At 50.5% G+C, this 21,996-nt stretch overlaps 1 protein-coding gene and 1 pseudogene across 5 annotated transcripts in view; both read left to right on the forward strand.

Moving 5' to 3' along the window:
* Positions 1-9,110: 9,110 nt before the first annotated feature.
* LOC105549170 lies at positions 9,111-9,482 on the forward strand (annotated as a pseudogene).
* Positions 9,483-17,875: 8,393 nt separating this feature from the next.
* The window catches only part of SLC22A12 (solute carrier family 22 (organic anion/urate transporter), member 12), a 10,530-nt gene continuing 6,409 nt past the window's right edge, over positions 17,876-21,996 (forward strand). Inside the window, exons 1-5 of one of the 5 annotated variants that reach the window (XM_011993500.1) lie at positions 17,876-18,053; positions 18,518-19,223; positions 20,046-20,149; positions 20,682-20,836; positions 20,912-21,080. In XM_011993500.1, coding sequence (XP_011848890.1) covers positions 18,822-19,223; positions 20,046-20,149; positions 20,682-20,836; positions 20,912-21,080 — 830 coding nt within the window. In that variant the 5' untranslated portion in view covers positions 17,876-18,053; positions 18,518-18,821. Of the gene's footprint in view, positions 19,224-20,045; positions 20,150-20,681; positions 20,837-20,911; positions 21,081-21,996 lie in introns of all 5 variants that reach the window. The other 4 variants (XM_011993499.1, XM_011993501.1, XM_011993503.1 and 1 more) reach the window with 4 other exon arrangements.

Genomic DNA, 21,996 nt, shown 5'->3' on the forward strand with positions numbered 1-21,996 from the left:
TCTTTAAGATCAATACAATTTAGAAACCTCTAGCCTTCCTGATCAAGGAAAAAAGAGGCTGGGCATGGTGGCTCACACCTGTAATCCCAGCACTTTGGGAGGCTGAGGTGGGAGGATCACTTGAGGTCAGGAGTTCGAGACCAGTCTGGCCAACATGGTGAAACACCGTTTCCACTAAAAATACAAAAATCAGCCTGGTGTGGTGGTGCACACCTGTAATCCCAACTACCCCGGAGGCTGAGGCAGGAGAATCAAGGAGAATCACTTGAACCTGGGAGGCGGAGGTTTCTGTGAGCCGAGATCGCACCACTGTACTCCAGCCTGGGCGACAGAGCGAGATGCTGTCTCAAAAAAAAAAGAAAAGAAAGAAAGAAAGAAAGAGAAAAGACAACCACGACAAATCTAGGGCATGAGAGAGGACACATCACTAATAATCCAGACATTAAAACGGTAATAAGGGAATATTCTGGGCAATAATTAACCAAAAATTTTGAACACTTTAACAAATTTCTTGAGGAACACAAACTACCAAAACTCACTCAAGAAGATATGGGTGACTTGATTAGCCCTCAATCTGTTTTTAAAATTGAACCTATGTTTGAAAACCTTCCCACAGAGAAAATTCCGGGCCCAAATGGCTTCACTGGTGAATTCTGACAACTATTTAAGCAGAAAATAATAGCGATTCTACAAGCAAAACCTTCCAGAAAATTGAAAATGAGGTATCACTTCCCAACTCATTCTGTTTCCCTGAAACCAGAAAAAGACATTACAAGAAAATAAAGCTATAAACCAACATCCCTTATGGACATAAACATAAAACTTCTTAAGAAACATTTAGCAAGTTGAATCCAACTATGCATGTATATATATTTACATATGTGTGTGTAGTTGTGTGTTTTATATATAGGTATTTATTACATATGTGTGTAGTTGTATATTTTATATATAGGTGTGTGTATATATACATATATATATATAGAGAGAGAGAGAGAGCGCAATATATCATGACCAAGTGGACTTTATCCCAAGAATGCAAAGTTAGTTTTACATTTAAAATCAAGGGTAACAAACCAAATTATGAACAAGCCAAAACAGAAAAGCCATATGTCATCCAAATAAACAAAGAAAGATCATTTGACAAAATTCAACAGTCATTCCTGATCACTAACATTCAGCAAACCAGGAATTCACGGCAACTTTTCCAGCCCGATCAAGGCCATCCATGCCCTAGATGGGCACCCCGTTATCCCAGAGGTGCCATCATGTTTATGGTAAAGGCTGCTTTCCCCTTCTGATCCGGAATGAGGCTAGGACATCCACTCTCACAGTTTGTATTCAATGTTGCTCCTAGTCAGTGAGATAAGGTGAACAAAATGAGTCAAAGGCATACACATTAGAAAGGAAGACAGGAAACTCTCTTTATTTGCAGATGACATAATTGTCAATGTAGAAAATCCTAAAGAACCAACAAAAATACTACTGGAACTAATCAATTAGTTTAGCAAGGTCAATATACAAATGCGTATTGTATTTCTGTATACAAGTAACTACCAGAAATTGAACATTTTAACACAATACCATTTAATAACAGCATGGAAAAAATGTGTCACCCAGGGAAAAAGTCAATAAAAGAAAGACAAGACCCATGAACCGGAAACTGCAGAACTGAGAGGAATTAAAGGGCTAAGTACATAGACGTATCTTGTTCATGGATCAAAAGACTCGATATTATCAAGATGCCAATTCTGCACAACGTTGTGTTTAGATTCAATGCAATCCCAGTCAAAATGCCAGCAGATTTGCTTTAGATAAATTGACAAGCTCGCCCTAATGTTTATATGAAAATGCAAAGGGCCTAAATTATCCAACACAATTTTGGAAAAGGACTAAGTTGGAGAACATTTTTTTTAATATAATACAATCAAAAGCTCAGAATAGAGCCATGCATTTATGGTTTAAATTTAATAGATTTTCAATCAAGGTACCAAATCAATTAAAATGAGGAAAGGATAATATTTTCTGCAGATGATTCTGGAACAATTGGATAGCCATATATAAACAAAGAAAGAAACAAGGAAAAAGAGGCAAGGAGGGAGAGAAAGAAGAAAGGAAGAAAGGAAAGATGGCAGTGGGGAAGGGAGAAACTCAACCCTAACTCACACCATTTCCAAAAATTAACTTTAACTGTATCATAGACCTAAATATAAGAGCTAAAATTATAAAATTTTTTGGAGAAAACAGGAGAAAGTCTTGGCAACTTTGGGTTTGGCAAAGATTTCTTAACTAGTACTCAAAAATATGAACTATAAAAAAACATATTGGACGCATAAACACTAAAAACTTTTGCTTTCCAAAAGACACTGTTACAAAATGAAAAGGCAAGCCACGAACTTGGAGAAAATATTGGAAAAATCTGTATCTAACAAAGGTCTTCTACCTATAAAATGTAAAGAACATTTACAACGCACCAATCAAACGACAGTCCAATTGTAAAAGGCAAAAGGTTTGAACAGATGCATCGCCAAAGAGGATATATAGGTACCCAATAAGCCCAAGAAAAGATGATCGCCATCATTAGGAAAATGCAAATTAAAACCACAACGAGGCCAGGTGCGCTGGCTCACGCCTGTAAGTAATCCCAGCACTTTGGGAGGCCCAGGCTGGCGGATCACCTGAGGTCAGGAGTTCAAGACCAGCCTGGCCAACATGGTGAAACCCTGTCTCTACTAAAAATACAAAAATTAGCTGGGCATGGTGGTGGATGCCTGTAATCCCAACCACTCCGAGTTGGGAGGCCGAGGCAGGAGAATCGCTTGAACCTGGGAGAAGGAGATTGCAGTGAGCTAAGATCATGCCAAGCACTCCAGCCTGGGTGACAGCGTGAGACTCTGCCTCAAAAAACAAACAAACAAACAAACAAACAAGAACATAAATTCAAATCTATCATTGAATTTACAAATTATCATCAAACAAATCCCACGTTCCCATGACCTAGCTGGAGAAGCAGAGCCTCACTGGTGCTTGATGGCCCCTGCGTGGCCCTCCCCAGTCAAATCCTCCCACACGAGGTAACTGCTATCCCGAATTATCTTGTTTTCCTCATAAGCGTGCCACCTACTTATATATCCTCCAGCAACATTCTGTTTGGTGACACCAGTGTGGGATTCCGTGGTCTCCTGTGACTTGCTTCTTCCAAACCATTATTATGTGTTTGAGACACATCCCCATTAGTGGTTGGGCTGTGCAGGACATGGAACAGGCCATGCAGTGGAGCAGATGGGGAAACAGAGTCAGGCTGCCAGGCACACGGAGGGCCCACCCAAGTCCGGCCATGAACTTAGAGTGGTCTGTCAGCTGGGCTGTGTGTGTATTTTTTCCATCCACATTTGGCTGCTTAGGGGCAGGTATGGGTTGTCAGAGAACCAGGAGCCCACAATAAAAGTGATGATATCAGTGATAGTCCCCAAGAAACCTGGCAACATCACCCTTTCCAATATCACTGGTGATACTGGTTAGATGTTCGTGCACCTGCGCATGTACTCCCCAAAATGATGTGATGAGTGGGCCCTGCCATCTCACTGGTCTTCTCGAAAACCTGTAACTCCAGTCTAATCATGGGTTCAACCCTCAGTCCTTCTGAGATGCCTTGGGGCTCTGTGTGACCAGGCTTATCCCACACCAGCTTGCCTCCCCCAACCCAGCCCCATCCTCATTCCCCTCATGGTTCCATGAACTTGACAGGTTCTTGCCCATCACAGGGACCTTGCACATGCTGCTCCCCAACTGTAGGCACCTCCCTTCCCAGCCTCAGGTGGGAGCTCCTGTTCCTTCCTGATCACTGGCTGGGTGGCCCTCCACACCCTTACAGTTATTCTATGACCTCTTGATTTTGTTCGTGACCCTTATAGAGTCTGTCTTCCTAATGGCAGTGGCCAGTCAGCCTGTCCTCCTGCCAGCACCATACAACCCAGGCAGGAAAATTTCACCATCTTCTCCACAGTGTCCCCAAAGCTCTGCTACAGGGCCTGACTCTGGTATCTTTTTAATAACTGTTTACTGGATAGATGGATAGATAGATGGATGGGTTGGTGGTTGGATGGATGAATGAATGGATGAATGGGTGGGTGGATGGCTGGGTTGATGAATGCATGGGTAGATGGATGAATGGATGGGTGGGTGGATGAATGAACAGATGGATAGGTGGGTGGATGGATGGGTGGGTGGATGGATGGATGGATGGATGGATGGATGGATGGATGGATGGATGAATCGATGGCTAGGTAGATGAATGGATGGGTGGGTGGATGAATGAATGGATGGATACATGGATGGATGGATGGATGGATGGATGATGGATAAATGGATGGATCGATGGGTAAATGGATGAATGGATGGGTGGGTGGATGAATGAATGGATGGATAGGTGGGTGGGTGGATGGATGGATGGATGGATGGATGGATAGATGGATGGATGGATGGATTGGTGGATGAATGGATGGATGAATGGGGAGGTGGATGAGTGGATGGATGGATGAATCAATGGGTAGATGGATGAATGGATGGGTGGGTGAATGAATCAATGAATGGATAGGTGGTTGGATGGATGGACAGATGAATGGATGGATGGACTAACAGATGGATGGATGAATGGATGGATGGATGGATGGATGGATGGATGGGATGGATGGATAGATGGGTGGGTTGATGAATAAATGGGTAGATGGATGAATGGGTGGGTGGATGAATGAATGAGTGGGAGAGAAGAGAGTGAAGAGGTCAAAGACAGCATTTAAAAATATTCCCACAGAGAAAATTCCAGGCTTTGATGGCTTTGCTGATGAATTCTGACAAATATTTAAGCAAGAAATAATAGAAATTTTATATAAAATCTTCAAGAGATTTGTAAATAAGTGTGTGACTATTCATTCAGTTATGTTTTCATTGCCTTGCCTCTGTCTGCTAAAAGCTCTACCCCTTCCTCAGGGCCATGAGGGACAGGCTTGAGCCCCGCCTCCCAGGTTAGAGTGTGGCCGAGAGCTTCCAGGAACCCACACTCATCCACAAATAACCCTCCCCCAGGCACAGACATCACAAGGCAGGAGACAGAAAAGGGGACAGTGGACAGGGATCCCAGGACCTCAGGTGACCTTCCCTACCCAGGCCCTGCCCTTCCCATGTCATCACGGGTGTCTCTGTGTTCTTTGGGTCCAGGAGGCTGCATATGCCCTCACTGGGCCACCAGAGCCCTCTCCTGGGCCACTTGTAGCCAAAATGAAGAAAGAAAATCAGTCCCTCTCTCAGGGTAGAGCAGCAGGAGTTGGCATTTGGGCTGTCGGTCATGCTCTGTGCTTTGTGGAGAAACAGACCTGTAGCAAAAATGAAAGCAACAGGGAGAAACAGAAGCAAATGCTAGAGGGAGGACAGAGTGGAAAAGCCACAGGTCCCCATGAGACCCCACAGACCAGGGGCCCTGAGCTTCCAGGGAGCCCTTCCCCCTAAGTTTGTATGACCTGGGGCCCTGTCAGTCACAACCCAAACATCCTACCACTGCAGCGTAGGGGGCCTGGGCCTGGCACAGGGCAGAAGCACCCACAGGAGCCACCTATGTATGTCCTCCCAGGAGTCAGCCTGTGGCAGGCTGTGCTGCTTGGGTGGTGATGGCCCTGGTGGGGCCACCTCCCCATCTGGGTACCCAGGAAGCTGCCTAAAGGAGAATCGCTGCTTTTCCAGTCAGTTATAGGTAGTATATGTGATCTTAACAGCTAAGAACTGAATTTTCTCAGGGATAAAACTGCATTGGCTTAGGAAAATCCCTTGGCGAGGCTACTGGAGGGAAGGCGAGACCCTAAGGACACCTGTTGTTTTTTAGGAGAAATAGCCCCAAGAGGGAGAACAGGATGATTCTGGGTTGGAACTAACAGACCACCAGGGTGGGGAGAAAGCAGAGAAGAGGCCGGGCACAGTGGCTCACACCTGTAATCCCAGCATTTTGGGAGGCTGAGGCAGGTGGATCCCAAGGTCAGGAGATCGAGACCATCCTGGCTAACACGGTGAAACCCCGTCTCTACTAAAAATACAAAAAAATTAGTTGGGCATGGTGGCGGGTGCCTACAGTCCCAGCTACTCAGGAGGCTGAGGCAGGAGAATGGCATGAACCCGGGAGGTGGAGCTTGCAGTGAGCCGAGATCGTGCCACTGCACTCCAGCCTGGGCGACAGAGCAAGACTCCATCTCAAAAAAAACCACAAACAAACAAAGCAGAGAAGCAAGGGGTAGAGAGGAGCTGTGTGGTAAACAGGCCCAGGGCATCCATCAGAAAGGAGGGTCCAGTCCATTATCTGTCTAGCCACAAGCTGTTCTCATGGCTGCAGGGCAAACTCGCCCTATGTCTCTTTAAACCCTGAGAACTCAGGTGGACGGTGCATGCGTGTGTGTGCTCGTGTGTGTGCCTGCCTGCTGTGTGTGTGCATGAGCCTGCACATGTGCCCACCTGCTTGTGTGTCTCTATGGGTACATGTGTGTGTCTGTGTGTAAAAGCTAGGGACTGCCATTCATGTTTCAAGGACACAGATCCCTCCAGGATAGAGACACAGGAAGGGCCGCAAGCCCCCATGGCGGAGGACGACTCTAGCAGGGACACAGAGTAAGCAGGAACACAGAGCCCCACATCTTCCTCAGCCCCAAACCCTCCTGCGCTTTGCTCAAAAGCATGAACGGGGAGTGGGCCGATTGTATTTAGTTCCCGAAGGTCCAGTGCCCCTGACATCTGTCATACGGGTGTTCTTTTTAGAAAAAAATAAGAGGTCTTTGTTAAAACTCTAAGCACACATTAGCCACAGGTGAAAATGAACATCTCACCCCAGGCTTTCAGCAGACTCATGATACTGTGTACAGTTTGGTGTCTTGTCTTTTTTTTTTTTTTTTTTCTTTTTTTGAGATAGAGTTTCACTCTTGTTGCCCAGGCTGGAGTGCAATGGCGCGATCTTGGCTCACTGCAACCTCTGCCTCCTGGGTTCAAGCGATTCTCCTGCCTCAGCCTCCCGAGTAGCTGGGATTACAGACATGCGTCACCACACCCAGCTAATTTTGTATTTTTAGTAGAGATGGGGTTTCTCCATGTCGGTCAGGCTGGTCTCGAACTCCCGATCTCAGGTGATCCACCTATCTTGGCCTCCCTAAGCGCTGGGATTACAGGCACCTGGCCCTGGTGCCGTGTCTTTCAAATGATATCTCTGCCTGCCCGATCTAGCCCTGGGGTGACCTGGCTCCCCATGGGTCCTTCTCAAGTTCAGCCTCTGGGAGCTTCCACGTGTTTCCCACAGTCTTCCTTGTCAAAAATCAATCACAATAACAACAGCAATAGGAATGAGGCATTCCCTGCACTCCAGGGACTATTCCAGGTGATCTGTAGAAACTCGTTTGGCCTTCTCAACAGCCTGATGAAATCAGAATTACCAGCACCACCATTTTACAGAGGAGGAAACGGAGGCACAAAGGGGTTAAGAATTTTCCCAAGGCCACACAGCCTGGGTAGAGCAGAGATTCAAATCCAGGCAGCCTGAACCCAGAGTCTGTGCACTTAACCATTGGGCCTCACTGCCTCTCATTTACCGGGGAGTCTGCGGGGTCTGTTGAATCCCTGGCCAGCACTGGCTGCTCTGAGCTCACTCTGTGTGGCTCCTGCATCCACAGAAGCAGGAAAGAAGGCTCCTGCTAGCACAGTGTGTTTGCACACGGCCGGCCAAATCCCACACTGTTTTCCGATGAGATGAGAGGAATTTTGCCAAAATCCACATCATGCCTTCCCCTGCCCTCCCCACAGCTAGACTTGTCCTTGCATCCACTTAAAATCGCTCCTCTGAACAATAGGCTGCAACTCACAAAGTCAAAAAGAGACAGCTCTCTACTAGAAGACCAGCATTCTTGAGACTGCAGCTTAACCAGCATGAAACTTCTCCAATAAAGATGCAGCAATCATAAGGTAGAGGCCAAGAATCATGGGAGCCCACAGGAAGGGGGGCCCTGGGCACAGGCTCCGGAGGAATGACTCAGAGGGCAGCATTTGTACCCAGCCTTGTTAAAATGTGCCAGCCAGAAAATGCTGGCCATGGGCAAGACCCTCCAAAAACACAGAACGGTGCAAAGTTCAACCTGTTTGAGCAGCTCCCATTTTGACGAGCCTGGTTCCGATGTCTGGTTAACATTCTGTGTTGAATTTTAACGTAAAACATCTTTTTGACATAACAAGAAGAGCGAAGTTCCTTTGGAGCAGGAAGGCCAGGCTCACAGGTGCCGCCAGGCACATGAAAGGGCAGGGCAGCTGAGCCATGCTGCCCCGCGCCCTCCTCGGCCTACTTAGGCAGATTTGCTCAATGGGCCAGAGGAACCCCTCAGGCGGAGGATCCGGGGGGCTGGAGAGAAGGGGTCTGCGTAGTGTGGGGCCTGCAGTTAGAGCCGTGCCAGCTCGCGCCAGGGGCCAATTAAAGTCACGAGTGTGCTCTCCCCAGCCCTGGCCACCTGCCTGAGCTGGTGCCGAGCCAGCAGCCCGTGGCTGCCTCCCCACAATACGGCCTCCGTGTGGGCGGCGGGACACACAGGTGGCCAACCATCGCCTGCTCCCAGGGGTCAGCAGCCTTCAGGCCAGAGGAAAATGTATTTTTATTCAAGCAATGTCTGTGAATGCTCTAGAAGGGTGCGGGGAGGGAGGGATGGGCTGTTGAGTGAGTGCTGTTGAGGAGGGGGCAGGGGCCACATGTGTGAAGCAGAGGTGGAAATGGCTGTTCCTGGGGTGACAGCCTATGGGGAGGCTGTCCTTCTGGGAAAACCTCTTGCTGGGCTTTGGGGTACACAAGGGCAAAGCTAGAACCTGGTCCAGGGAGAGAGGAGGCCAAACTGGAGGGTGGGAAGTGTGGGAGCTCTTCCTGGGCTCCAAGGGCACTAGGACAGGATTGATTTGAGTCTCCCTCTAGGACTCCCTCACCACCACTCTCCCTTACCTCTCCGTCACCAGCAGCACCACCATCTTAATCACCACCATCATCATCTCAATCACCACCATCTCCATCTCAATCATCATTACCACCACCACCACCATGATCTCAATCATCATCACCACCACCATCATCATCTCAATCACCACCATCATCATCTCAATCATCATCATCACCACCACCACCATCACCACCTCAATCACCACCATCATCATCTCAATCATCATCACCACCACCATCACCATCATCACCTCAAGAACCACCATCATCATCTCAATCATCATCACCACTGCCATCAGCATCACTACCACCATCATCATCTCAATCAGCACCATCTTAATCATCATCATCACCATCTCAATTATCACCATCTCAATCATCACCATCACCATCTCAATCACCACCACCATCATCTTAATCATCATCATCACCACCTCAATTATCATCTCAATCATCACCATCACCATTTCAATCATCACCACCACCACCATCTCAATCACCACCACCACCATCTCAATCACCACCACCACCATCTCAATCATCACCACCACCACCATCTCAATCATCACCACCACCATCTCAATCACCACCACCATCTCAATCATCACCACCACCACCATCTCAGTCACCACCACCATCTCAATCACCACCACCATCACCATCTCAGTCACCACCACCACCATCAGCAGCAGCGCCACTATCATTGTCATTCCTATCATCACCATCATCATCACCATCATAAGCACTGGGGCATTTCCCAGTTGTTCTGTGGGGAATTTCAAATTGAGCCTGTGGCCACGTTTGAGGCACATTTGGTAGTGACAAGGAGCAAAGCCACTGCCATTTTTCAGAAAGGCAGTGGCCCAGGCTGTTCCAAACAGACGTTTGGAGCAAGCAATGCCCAGGAGAGCAGACCTTCAGGGGCTTTGGAGGAGCTGGCACTCCCGAGCCTCAAATGGGTTGGGGGCCCTCATTATCCTCATGTAGACACTTCAGAAGCTGGAGAAGGACCCTCGGAGAACCAGGACATCTTGCCCTAAAGACCACTTCACAGAGTGGAGAACACGATGCCCTTTCCACAGATGAGGAAATCAAGGCCCAGAAGACCTGGATTTAAACCGAGACTGTGAAGATGGCCACCCCTCTCTGCAGCCCTGACTGGGCCCTACCCTGTGCCAGTCCTGTGCTGGGCACTGTTAGAGGCACTATGACTTGGACCTGGCGCTTAGAAAACCTGCAGCCCATCACCTCACTCAAAGCACCTCCAGGTGGTGGGCACTGTTCTGGAGGGCCTCAGGGATAGGGAAGCGAGGAGAGAGGAATGGGCCTGGACAGGCAGAGACGGTGGCCACAGCATTCAGGTGGAACAAGCAGCGATGGAGCAAAGACAGGAGCGCAGGACCTCTTCAGAAGAGAGTTGGTGCCTGTGTGGGCAGGGCTGGGGCCACGTGATGGAAGCAGCCAAAGGGAGAAAAGAGGGTTCCCATGGCCTCAGCCTCCTCTCCAAGGCCCTAGGGAGTTATCTCAGACTCTGAGCAAGGGGTGACAAGCTGAAGGCTCGCAGATCCTCCAAGGGGTCCGCACAGAGCTTCTCCCAGGAGCGCCCTTCTACCTCCAAGAACCCAGCCCACAGAAACAAGGGCTGGGAGAAGAGCAGAGGCTCTGATTCTGCAGTAATAGTTTCCAAGCCCCAGGCAACCTCGAGGGGCACAGAGCCCTGTTAAGCCCTGAGCAAGCCCAGCCAGCTTTGGCTGCTGCCTCCTTCAGCCGCCCGCCTGGATTCGGCCAGCCCTGCTGAGTCACGGACAGTAAGCTCTCCTGCCTGCCCTTTCTCCTGCCTGGCCTGGGACCAGAGGCAGCTGCTGTCACCACAGGACATTGGGGGCTGGGAGGAATCACAAAAAACCTGCTGCACCAACCAGCCAGAAAGATGCCCACCGTGCAACCCCAGGTCCAAAAAAAAAAAAAGAATACGCTGACAAACCACTTGCTGTGCCCATTTTGAGAAAATCTGCCATCTTGCCAGTAACAAGGCGGGCCCGGGACAGGGTTGAAGCCTCACGGCCACGGGATCTCCCTTCATTGATTTTGCTCCCATTGCCTCCACTCTCTGTTCCTTGACCCTTCCCCCGGCAAAAATCTTATCCTCCACCCGCCACTCACCCCTGTGGTCTAGGGCTCATCACTAGACCGGTAGCTGCCCGCGTCCCAGCTCTCCACCTGGGCTCCCCTCCAGACCTGGACTGTAACAGTCCTTCCACACTGTGTGCTCTAAGACTTGGCGCCCCTTCTCCTGCACTGTCCCGGTGGCCTTGAGTCCCTTTAGCCGCTAGCTCAGGACTCCTCCGGGGAACATCTTACAGCCACTCCCTTGCACATGCACACCATGCAGCGGCCCCATCTCTCTCCTCTTTTGCTGCCTGGCCAGGTTCCTCCATGCCCAAACCTAACTCTGTCCACACCACTCCTGCACCCCACAGAGAAGGCAAAGTCTCATCACAGACTCCCAAGGGGTACCAGCAGCAACCATCCCTCCCTGGTCTGTCGGCTCTCCTGCCTCTCTCTCTTCAAATTTGCAATACCTCCCGAAGCTCAACTGCCTACCTTGCTTCTTATTTCACCGGCCCCTGTTGTCCTCCCAACGCAGAGCTTTGTTTGTGTCCACACGATCACTCTCACCTCCTGCAGCTGGCAATGAACTCCTGGGGCCACTGTGCTCTGGGTTCCATCCCCCCTCACAATCTCAAGGACTCTGCTCAGATATCCCTCCTGCCAACAACATCAAGGCTTCCCTTTCTAACATGTGATCCATCAGCACACAAGTGAGTTGTAATGACCCCCCTGCTTGAAAACAAAGCTTCAATAACAATTGGGTGAGCTCCCACAGCAGAGATGGCCAACTGCCCACAGCACCCACGCTTCCCCATCCAGTGTTGAGATGTGGCCTGGAAGCAGCAGTCTAGCCAGGAACTGTGTCCCTCCCCACCTTCTGCCTTGTCACCAGTTCTCAGCAGTGGGGTGTGAACGGAATAAATGTGGGTCACTTCTGGGCTAAGATGGTTAAAATGCAGGTGAATGTGGGCCGGGCGCAGTGGCTCACGCCTGTAATCCCAGCACGTTGGGAGGTTGATGGGGGCAGATCACCTGAGGTCAGGAGTTTAAGACCAGCCTGGCCAACCTCGTCTCTACTAAAAATACAAAAATTAGCCAGGCGTGGTGGTGCACACCTGTAACCTCAGCTACTCCAGAGGCTGAGGCAGGAAAATCGCTTGAACCTGGGAGGCGGAGGTTGCAGTGAGCCGAGATTGCTCACTGGTGACAGAGCGCAACTCCATCTCAAAAAAATACAAATAAAAAAAATTTTTTTAAATGCAGGTGGATGCTTTATCCTCTCTTCCCCTCTGTGGTTGGATGCACGTGAGCACCGCCAGCATGGACGCCAAGCACAGAGCTGCGAGACAGGGAGAGCCTACATTTCCAGACACCTCTTGGAGAAGAGCTGCCCACAGTCAGCAACAGCCATTTGGGACTTTAAACTATCAATACATAAACTTCTATTGTGTTTGAGCTGTTATACATTTCGAGATTGGCTTGCTACAGCAGCCAGCGTTACTCTAATTAATGCAAACCACATCCCCATTTTCCTGCTTCTCCTTAGAGTGAAACTCCGTAGGTGAGCTGCCTGTGTTCACCGACTTCACTTCCCTGCCTCCAGCACGCTCACGGTCCTGTGCCTCTCTGCATTTCACCTCACCCCTCAACAGTAAACCCTCCAGCCAGGGCCCTCAGAGAAGTCCATGCTGCCAAATCCGGGGGCTAATTCTAGACCTTATCCCACTCCACCTCTCAGCAGGCTGTGACTTGTTTGTTTGTTTGTTTTTGAGATGGAGTTTCACTCTTGTTGCCCAGGCTGGAGTGCAATGGTGTGACCTTGGCTCACTGCAACCTCTGCCTCCTAGATCCAAGCAATTCTCCTGCCTCAGCCTCCCGAGTAGCTGGGATTACAGGTATGCGCCACCATGCCTGACTAATTTTCTGTATTTTTAGTAGAGGTTTCACCATGTTGGCCAGGCAGGTCTCGAACTTCTGACCTCAGATGATTCACCTGCCTCGGCCTCCCAAAGTGCTGGGATTACAGGCGTGAGCCACTGCACCCACCCAAGGATATGACATTGCTGATTGACTCTGTCAGATACTTTTTACTCTCGCTTCTGGGACATCCTGCTGTCCTGGTTTCCAGGATTCACTGGTTTTGCCTTCACAGCTCTTTTGCTGGGTCATCCTCTTCCTGACCTCTCAAAATCAGAGACCGAAGGCTCCATCACAAATGTCATCTCTTTGCTATGAAAAGTTGCACCCTATGTGAGCTTATCCAGTCCTGTGACTTAAAATGCCTTTTATCCCCTAATTATTCCCAAGTCACTCCATGATGCCACCACCTGCATGGCTAATAGATGTGTCAATCTCATCACAAAAAAAGATTCATTTTTCCCTCACACTTGTTTCTCCCCGAGTGTTCTGCTTCTCTGTAAATGGCCCACCATCCACCCACCACCCACCTGATCATCAGTTTATCCTTTTTCTTCACCCTTGGCCCTATATTTAATCAAAGCAAAGCAATATGCCCCAAATCCAAGCATTTCTCTCCACCTGCCCTAATGCCCTAGCACTGACCCTCATTGCTCACATGATCCACCCCAACAGCCTCCTGGGGGAACCCCTTCTTCTATATTTGTCCCATTTTCAGTCTGTTCTCCAGGGGGATTTGTAAAAACATTAGTCAGATCATGCCACTCCTCTCCTCAAAACCCTATAAGGATCTGTAAGTTTTGGCCCCATAACTGCTCTACTTTTCCCACTCACTTATCCCCAACCACACTGGCCTCCTTCCTACTTCTTGAGCATAAAATCACATGCCCACCCCAGGGTATTTGCATATACTCTTCCCTCTGCCTGCAATGTTCTTTCCCCAGTCAACTGTGTGTCTTGTCCGTCATCTACTTGAGTCTCTTTCAATGCCGCCTCCACAGAGAAGTCTTCCCCGACTGCCCCACCCAAAGTGGCAACATGATCCTTACTCTCTGCCTCTTACGCTGTCTTGCTCTCTCCATGGCATGATCACTACTTGTCACTACATTATATTCATTTATTTCTTGATGTGTTTCCCCTCTCTTACTGGCATGTCTTTCTACATATCAGTGAGAACAGGGAATTATCTTGCTTGTTCACTGCTGCATCCCTGTGCCTAGAGCAGTAGCTGGTGCATTATCAACACTCAGCTCAACAAATGCATATTGATATTAACAAGAAAGACACTCTTTTTTTTTTTTTTTTGTCAGATACAGTCTCGCTCTGTCGCCCAGGCTGGAGTGCAGTGGTGTGATCTTGGCTCCACTGCAACCTCCACCTCATGGATATCAGCAATTCTCCTGCCTCAGCAACCCTGGTAGCTGGGATTACAGGTGTGTGCCACCACGCCTGGCTAATTTTTGTATTTTTACTAGAGGCAGGGTTTCCCCATGTTGGCCAGGCTGGTCTCAAACTCCTGACCTCAAGTGATCCACCCACCTCGGCCTCCCAAAGTGCTGAGATTACAGGCATGAGCCACCATGCCTGGCCCAAGAGAAACACTCTTAATATCCACTAAGAGATCAAGGAAATTATCCCACCCATGAAACAAGAAGTGGAAACTAGGAAACAAGAAGGGGCAGTTATAGGAAGAACCAAACAGGGATTCTGAAATGGAAATTACACATTCTGAAATTAAAATGCTGGTGATTTTGGGCTGGGTGTGGTGGCTCATGCCTGTAATCCCAGTATTTTGGGAGGCCGAGGCAGGTGGATCACTTGAGGCCAGGAGTTCGAGACCAGCTTGGCCAACATGGTGAAACCCTATCTCTATTAAAAATACAAAAATTAGTTGGGCATGGTGGCGCATGCCTGTAGACCCAGCTACTCAGGAGGCTGAGGCATGAGAATTGCTGGAGCCTGGGAGGTGGAGATTGCAGTGGGCCGAGATGGCACCACTGCACTCCAGCCTGGGGAACAGAGCAAGACTCTGACGCAATTAAAAAAAAAAAAAAGTAGAGAAAGCTGAATGAGAAGCACTTTTTTGGGAGAGCTCAGCTTTGGCCACACTAAGTATGAGATATTTATTAAGCACCTAAGATTAGGCAGTTGGATCAAAATCTAGCATTCCAAGAAGAGGTACAGGCTAAAGATGTGAATGGACCAGATGATAGAGAAGATAGAGAAGACCAAGGAGTGAGCTCAGTGGCCTCCAATGTTAACAGTGTGGGGAGAAGAGGAAAACCCAACCAAGAAGACTGAGAACTGGTGAGTCCTGGAGGCCCAGGGAGGAAAGTATCCTCAGGTGGAGATCAGAGACAGATGGCTCAAGTAAGATGAGGACTGAAAATGTCATTGCATCTAGCAGCATGGAGGTCATTGGTGACAGCAGAGTGATGGGGCAAAGCCTTGATGGGAATGAATCCAAAAAAACAAAACAATGGGAAGAGAGAAAGTGGAAATGAGTGTCAATAATACTTTCATAGAATTTTGTTGTAAATAGAAGCAAAGGCGGGGCGATAGCTTAAGAAGAAAGAGGGGCTCAAATGGAGGGGGACTTTTTGGAAGACTACAGAAAAAATGGCATATTTGTACATTGCTGGAAATTATCCAGTAGTGAGGGAAAGACAAGTGCCAAAGAGAGATGTGAATAGGCAAAGGGGCTCTAGGCACACAGTGAGGGGTTGGCATGGATGAGAGAGAGACCAAACTGGGTGGAGGGAAGGCAGAATGTGGGGGCACCAAGGCAGGTGAGCTGGTGAGTGAATTAGATTGTTGGCTTCTGATGGCTTCTATTGTTTCAGTGAAATAAGAAGAAAGGTCATCTATTGAGAGAGAGAATGGAAGAGAAGGTGGTAGTTTTGAAGAGGGAAAGTGGTATCAAATAACCCCTGGTTTGTGTGTTCAAATATAAGGATAACAGAAATAAAACATAACTGACAGACCAAGACAGAAGTATAGAACAAGAAAACTTAATTTATTCAGTAGAAATTAGGAACAAGGAAACCAAGATTTAAAGGGAAAATGTGGTAAATGAAGTCCAAACATATCAATAATTACAATAAATATGAACAGGTTAAAACTGCTAATTAAAAGGCAAAGGTTTTTCTTTTGGATTTTACAAAAGGAAATGTAAAGCTTATTTGGCAGCTCAGGCTGATGAAGCTAAACATCTCAGTTACAAAAACAAAGCCTGGACATATTTACACCAAACTGTAAACAATAGTGTAACTCACTGGTTGATGAGTATATGAGTGATCTTTATTTTCATTACACTTTTCAATATGTTCTGAATTTTTAAGGAAGTGTGTAAATTATTTCATAACTAGAAAAAAAAGGAAGTTTTTAAAAAAAATATTCCATGCACTTCAGCAAGTCTTCATGGAGCCTTTATTTGTTGTCCAAATCAGTTCCAAAGAGGCTCTAAAGAAGGGTCCCAGACTACCAGGAGCTCGCTGGAAATAAGACCAACTGGACCATAATAGAAGAATGCAGGACATGGCTGGGTGCCATGGCTCATGCCACTTTGGGAGGCCGAAGTGGGCAGATCACCTGAGGTCAGGAGTTTGAGAAGAATGCAGGACAATGTAAAGATGGGATTCCACTGACAACTCTGAGCCCTGGGTGTAGGCAGGAATAAGCAAAGAGAGCCCACTGGGGGAGGCAGTATTTGGACTGTGCCCATTCCACACAGTATGTGGCCTAAGGGTGAGCCTGGAGACAGCATTCCAGGCTGGAGGTCCAACATAAGCAAGGGTGGGAACTGAGCAAGCATGTACAGGGCGCGTGGTAGAAGCAGTGGATGAGTCAAGGTGCAGAGTCCAGGGAGGCAAAGAAATTGGCTTGGTAAGCCACGTGGTGGGGCAGTGGGAAGAGTGGGTGAAGCAAAAAGAAGCAGATGGGAGGGGCATTTATGCCTCAAATGGAGAGTTTTGTGCCCAAAGCACATAACAGCAAACACCTGGGTTGCCATCACTGCTGCACTGCACATATACGCATGCACACACATACACACATGCACTTGTGCAAACACATGTGCACACATACACAGGCATGTGCACATAGCCACATACATATACACTTCTTTTTTTTTTTTTTTTTTTTTGAGATAGAGTCTTGCTTTGTTGCCCAGGCTAGAGTGCAATGGTGCAATCTCAGCTTGCTGCAAACTCCACCTCCCGGGTTCAAGAGATTCTCCTGCCTCAGTCTTCCAAGTAGCTGGAATTATAGCTGTACACCACCACCGTGCTCAGCTAACTTTTGTATTTTTAGTAGAGATGGGTTTTTGCCATGTTGGCCAAGCTGGTCTTGAACTCCTGATCTCAAGTGATCTGCCCACCTAGGCCTCCCAAAGTGCTGGGATTACAGGCATGAGCTACCATACCCGGCCACACACACACACTTTTTAACTGCTTTGTGTTTTCTGGCCCTTTCGCCTAGAGAATTAGCTATCAAGACCAAGGGAGTTCTCTTGGCTTCGGTCCAGACTTTCCTGAACCCCACACCCTGCACCGGCACACACTGCTGCCTGCCCCCCTGCCCTGGTAAGGCACCACTAGCTATTGTTGACTGGGAGCCCCTTGACTTTTAAGCAGGATTTGACCCAAGGGTTTGCAGTGCGGGGTGGGTCCAGGGACAGGAGTTGAGGCAGAAAGACAAGGGCAAGGACAGCTGTGGAGTTGGGGAGGTGGGAGAGAGACATCCTTAGGAGGCAAAACTAGCCAGGCTTGGCCTGTTGTGAGTTTGGGAGGCAGAGAGCAGGAGGCATGAACCAAGACGCTGGGTTCCAGGCCAGGGACCGTGACATGGGAGGCCATAGCTGAGGTGGGGCTCTGCAGGAGGCGTAGATTTGGGGAGGGGACAGAGATCTCAGGGAGGCATTGGGCACACCGAACTTGGGGAGTCTGTGGGGTGTCTGTTGATGCTGGGAAGCTCCACCGAGGGCTCAGGACAGGGTAACAGCAAAGGGGGAACAGGACGCCAACCATAGCAGGTGAGTGGAGGCAGGAGCCACGGGTGGGGCCATGGGCAAGGCCAGGCCGCATAGCCTGGGAGGCGCAGGGGCTGGGCAGCTGCCAGTGACCCAAGCCCACACAGAGACCTGCACAGCTGCCCCAGCCCCAAGTTAGGGAGATCTGCGGGCCCGCCTTCTTTTGGCTCAGCCACTCTGGGAGGTAGGCATGCAGGGGCACCGAAGAGGGCAGGCAGCCCTGGCGTCCCACAGCCGTCAGGAGGAGAACTTAGGCCTTCCCAAGACCTGGCAAAGAGCAGGCTGGCCCTGGCCCCCGAGCGGAGGAGGCTGCATCTCCCTCACGTCTGCACCTCCCTCAACGCGGGTTAAACTTTGACCAAGGAAATGATTGCTAAACTCGATTCCGTAAGTGTCACCAGTCACACTTTAATTCCAGTCTAGAATTAAAGTCTTCAGTCTCCACATTTCCTACTTTCCAAATTCAGCTTTTCCGGGAGGTCTGGAGCAGCTGCCTCTCTGGGGAGATGCTGGAGGTCTCAGAATCACCTCACGCAGACTCAGGGTCCGGTTGGAGCCACTCCAAGTGACACCAGCAGGCAGATGACCAGAGAGCCTGAGCCCCAGCCCCGAGTCTGTGAAGCCAGCAGCCACTGACATGCTCCCAGCCGCCGGGCTGGAGAAGCCACTGTGGGCACCACCGTGGAGGAAACAGGCCCGTGGCCCTGGCCCCTTTGCCTTGGGCCAGCCCTTGTGAAGTGGGCCCTCTTCAGGGCCCCTTGAGTAGGTTCCATGGCATTTTCTGAACTCCTGGACCTCGTGGGTGGCCTGGGCAGGTTCCAGGTTCTCCAGACAGTGGCTCTGATGGTCTCCATCATGTGGCTGAGTACCCAGAGCATGCTGGAGAACTTCTCGGCCGCTGTGCCCAGCCACCGCTGCTGGGTACCCCTCCTGGACAACAGCACGGCCCAGGCCGGCGTCCCAGGGGGCCTGACTCCCGAGGCCCTCCTGGCTGTCTCCATCCCACCGGGCCCCAACCAGGGGCCCCACCAATGCCGCCGCTTCCGCCAGCCACAGTGGCAGATCTTGGACCCCAATGCCACGGCCACCAGCTGGAGCGAGGCCGACACAGAGCCGTGTGTGGACGGCTGGGTCTATGACCGCAGCATCTTCACCTCCACCATCGTGGCCAAGGTAGGGCCTCCCCCAGAGCCACTCGAGTCCTGCCACCTTGGAAGTCAGAGTCATGGATCACGGTGGCTCAGACTCAAAGGTCCAGTCCTGGGAGGGACCCACCTCCTCAGACCCTGCTCACTCTTGAGCCGCTTAGCCCCTCGTCAGCCACACACAGGGGAGTGGGCGGCAGGTATCAGTCTGCAGATGGAGCCAGCCCAGGCTCTTGGAGGTGCAGGGGGCACCTGGGTGGGCACCTCTAAATGCTGGCACCTGGACACTCACTGGCCTCACCCAGTCTCGGCCTTGCTGACCCATCAGCTGTGACTCCAGGCAATGTAGCCACAGGGGGACTCAGTGACCATTCACTGGATTCCCCAAGACCAAAGCACACAGGGTAAGGGACCACCCCAGGCTGCCTCCCAGATGGGGCGCCAGGCAAGGCCAGGCAAGCAGAGAGGGGCGGCTCGTCCCAACAAGCGGGAAGAACCTCTTTACAAAGAACAGGAGGGACGCAGCCTCCGGGAGAGCGGCCAGGGTGTCAGTTTGGGTGGCTGCTTCCAAGTGGACAGACAGGAGAGAGGGGCAGATGTGGCTAGAAACCCATTGGGCAATAGGGAGCCAGGGAGGAGTTTAGGCAAAGGGTGGCAGGATATACTCCTCGAAAGACCAAACTGTGCCTGCGGGTGCCCTCACTGTTCCACAGGGTCTTGCTCTAAACCCCTAGAGGTCACCAGGCCACCCACCCCACCCAGCTCCCTGGGGGCCCTCCCATACAGTTCCTCTGCCCCTCCGCACGGGCTCTCCCAGCCTCCTGAGCTCATTCTCCTCCTCTCCCCTCAGTGGAACCTGGTGTGTGACTCTCATGCCCTGAAGCCCATGGCCCAGTCCATCTACCTGGCTGGGATTCTGGTGGGAGCTGCTGCATGCGGCCCTGCCTCAGACAGGTGAGTACCCCCAGTCCAGGAAGGTCCCAGTTCCCCTCACGACCCCGCTCTCCTAGGCCCCTGGCCGACTGGCCCCAAACCAGCCTCAACAAACCAAGTCTAGACGCCCTCCTTGTTGGAGGTGGGTCTCAGACCAGCCACCCTGCAGCTGTGCCATGTAGGGAGGTCTGGAACCTTCTCTGAGCCTCAAGTTCACCGACTTTACTCTGGGGGTTGTAGAGGATTGCTACTCCCCAGCAAACATTCACAGCTAAAACTGGCTTGGCCACACGCCTGCCTTCAGCTGCGACCTGAGTGCTCCTGGTGACCGGAGCCCATTCCCTTTGGCTCCAGCCTCGGGACTCTCTTTGTGCTCCAGAGTCTTGCTCCAGAGTCTTCCATGGGTGGAGAATGCAGGTTTCACCCAGGTGCCGCTTCAGTGTCCGCCTCAGCTCAGTGGCCAAAGCAGAGGGTGGGCTCTCTGTGGTCCAGATCCCCGTGGCCAGTGCCATGGCCAGTCACAGACCCTGCCTCTTCCTGGTTTGTGCCGCAGGTTCGGGCGCAGGCTGGTGCTAACCTGGAGCTACCTTCAGATGGCTGTAATGGGCACGGCAGCTGCCTTCGCCCCCACCTTCCCCGTGTACTGCCTGTTCCGCTTCCTGTTGGCCTTTGCCGTAGCAGGTGTCATGATGAACACGGGCACTCTCTGTAGGTTTCTGACCTGGCACCATGCAGGGGGGCTCCATGCAGGCTCCAGGGCTGAACCACTCGGTCTCCTTGCAGTGATGGAGTGGACGGCGGCGCAGGCCCGACCTTTGGTGATGACCCTGAACTCTCTGGGCTTCAGCTTCGGCCATGGCCTGACGGCCGCAGTGGCCTACGGTGTGCGGGACTGGACACTGCTGCAGTTGGTGGTCTCGGTCCCCTTCTTCCTCTGCTTTTTGTACTCATGGTGGGTGCTGTGCTCCACTTCCCTCCTCAGAGGAGATCCTGCCCACTCTCCACCCAGGGGAATGGGAGACTCTCCTATCCCTGGGGGCTGGGGGAGTGCTAGAGGCCAGGGGTGCACGGGCTGGAGGAAAGCCAGGAGCCTGGCAGAGTGGACCACCCACAAGCCCAAGACACCCACTTCAACCAGGGCTTGGGTCCCCAGGGCGCCTCCCCTGCTCCTCCCAAGTGCTCCTTCTCCTACTCATTCTTCTCCTTTCCTCCCTCCTTCTCCTCATCTCTTGGCCTGTACCCCTCTCCTGTCTCTGCCTGCCTTGGCATCTGTGCTGCCAGGCCCATCTTCTGAGCCCCTCCTCTGTGCCAGGCATGGCAGCACTGAACTAGGCTAGGGGAGTGGGTGGAAAGATACAACACATGCCCGCACATACAGCACACAGCTGCAGTCTGCCTCATGGGTTGACAGAATCAATGCATGTGTCTGTCTGCTAGAGAACAGGGACCAGGACCCACTCATCAGAGGGGACTCCACGGTCCCCAAAGAGAGCCGGCATGTGTAGGAAGTTAGGAAATGTCAGCACTGCCCTTAAACAAATCAGGCTTGGCCCTTGCCAAGCACCTGGCACATAGTAGGTGCTAAATAAATATTTGTTGAATGGATGAATTGTTAGGTAAGTAGAAATAGATAGGTAGGTAGGTAGGTAGGTAGAGACAGATCAATAAATGGGATGATGGATGTGTGAATTTAGACGAGTGGATGGGTGAGTTGGTGTATAGATGGATTGGATTGTATAGATGAATTGAATCAATGGTTGAATGAATGGATAGAAGGATGGATGGATGGATGGTTGGAATAGAAGGATAGATGGATGGTTGGAATGGATGGATGGATGGATGGATGGATGGATGGATGGATGGATGGA

This window comes from Mandrillus leucophaeus, unplaced genomic scaffold, assembly GCF_000951045.1.
Source record: "Mandrillus leucophaeus isolate KB7577 unplaced genomic scaffold, Mleu.le_1.0 Scaffold43, whole genome shotgun sequence".
NCBI classification, from domain to species: domain Eukaryota; kingdom Metazoa; phylum Chordata; class Mammalia; order Primates; family Cercopithecidae; genus Mandrillus; species Mandrillus leucophaeus.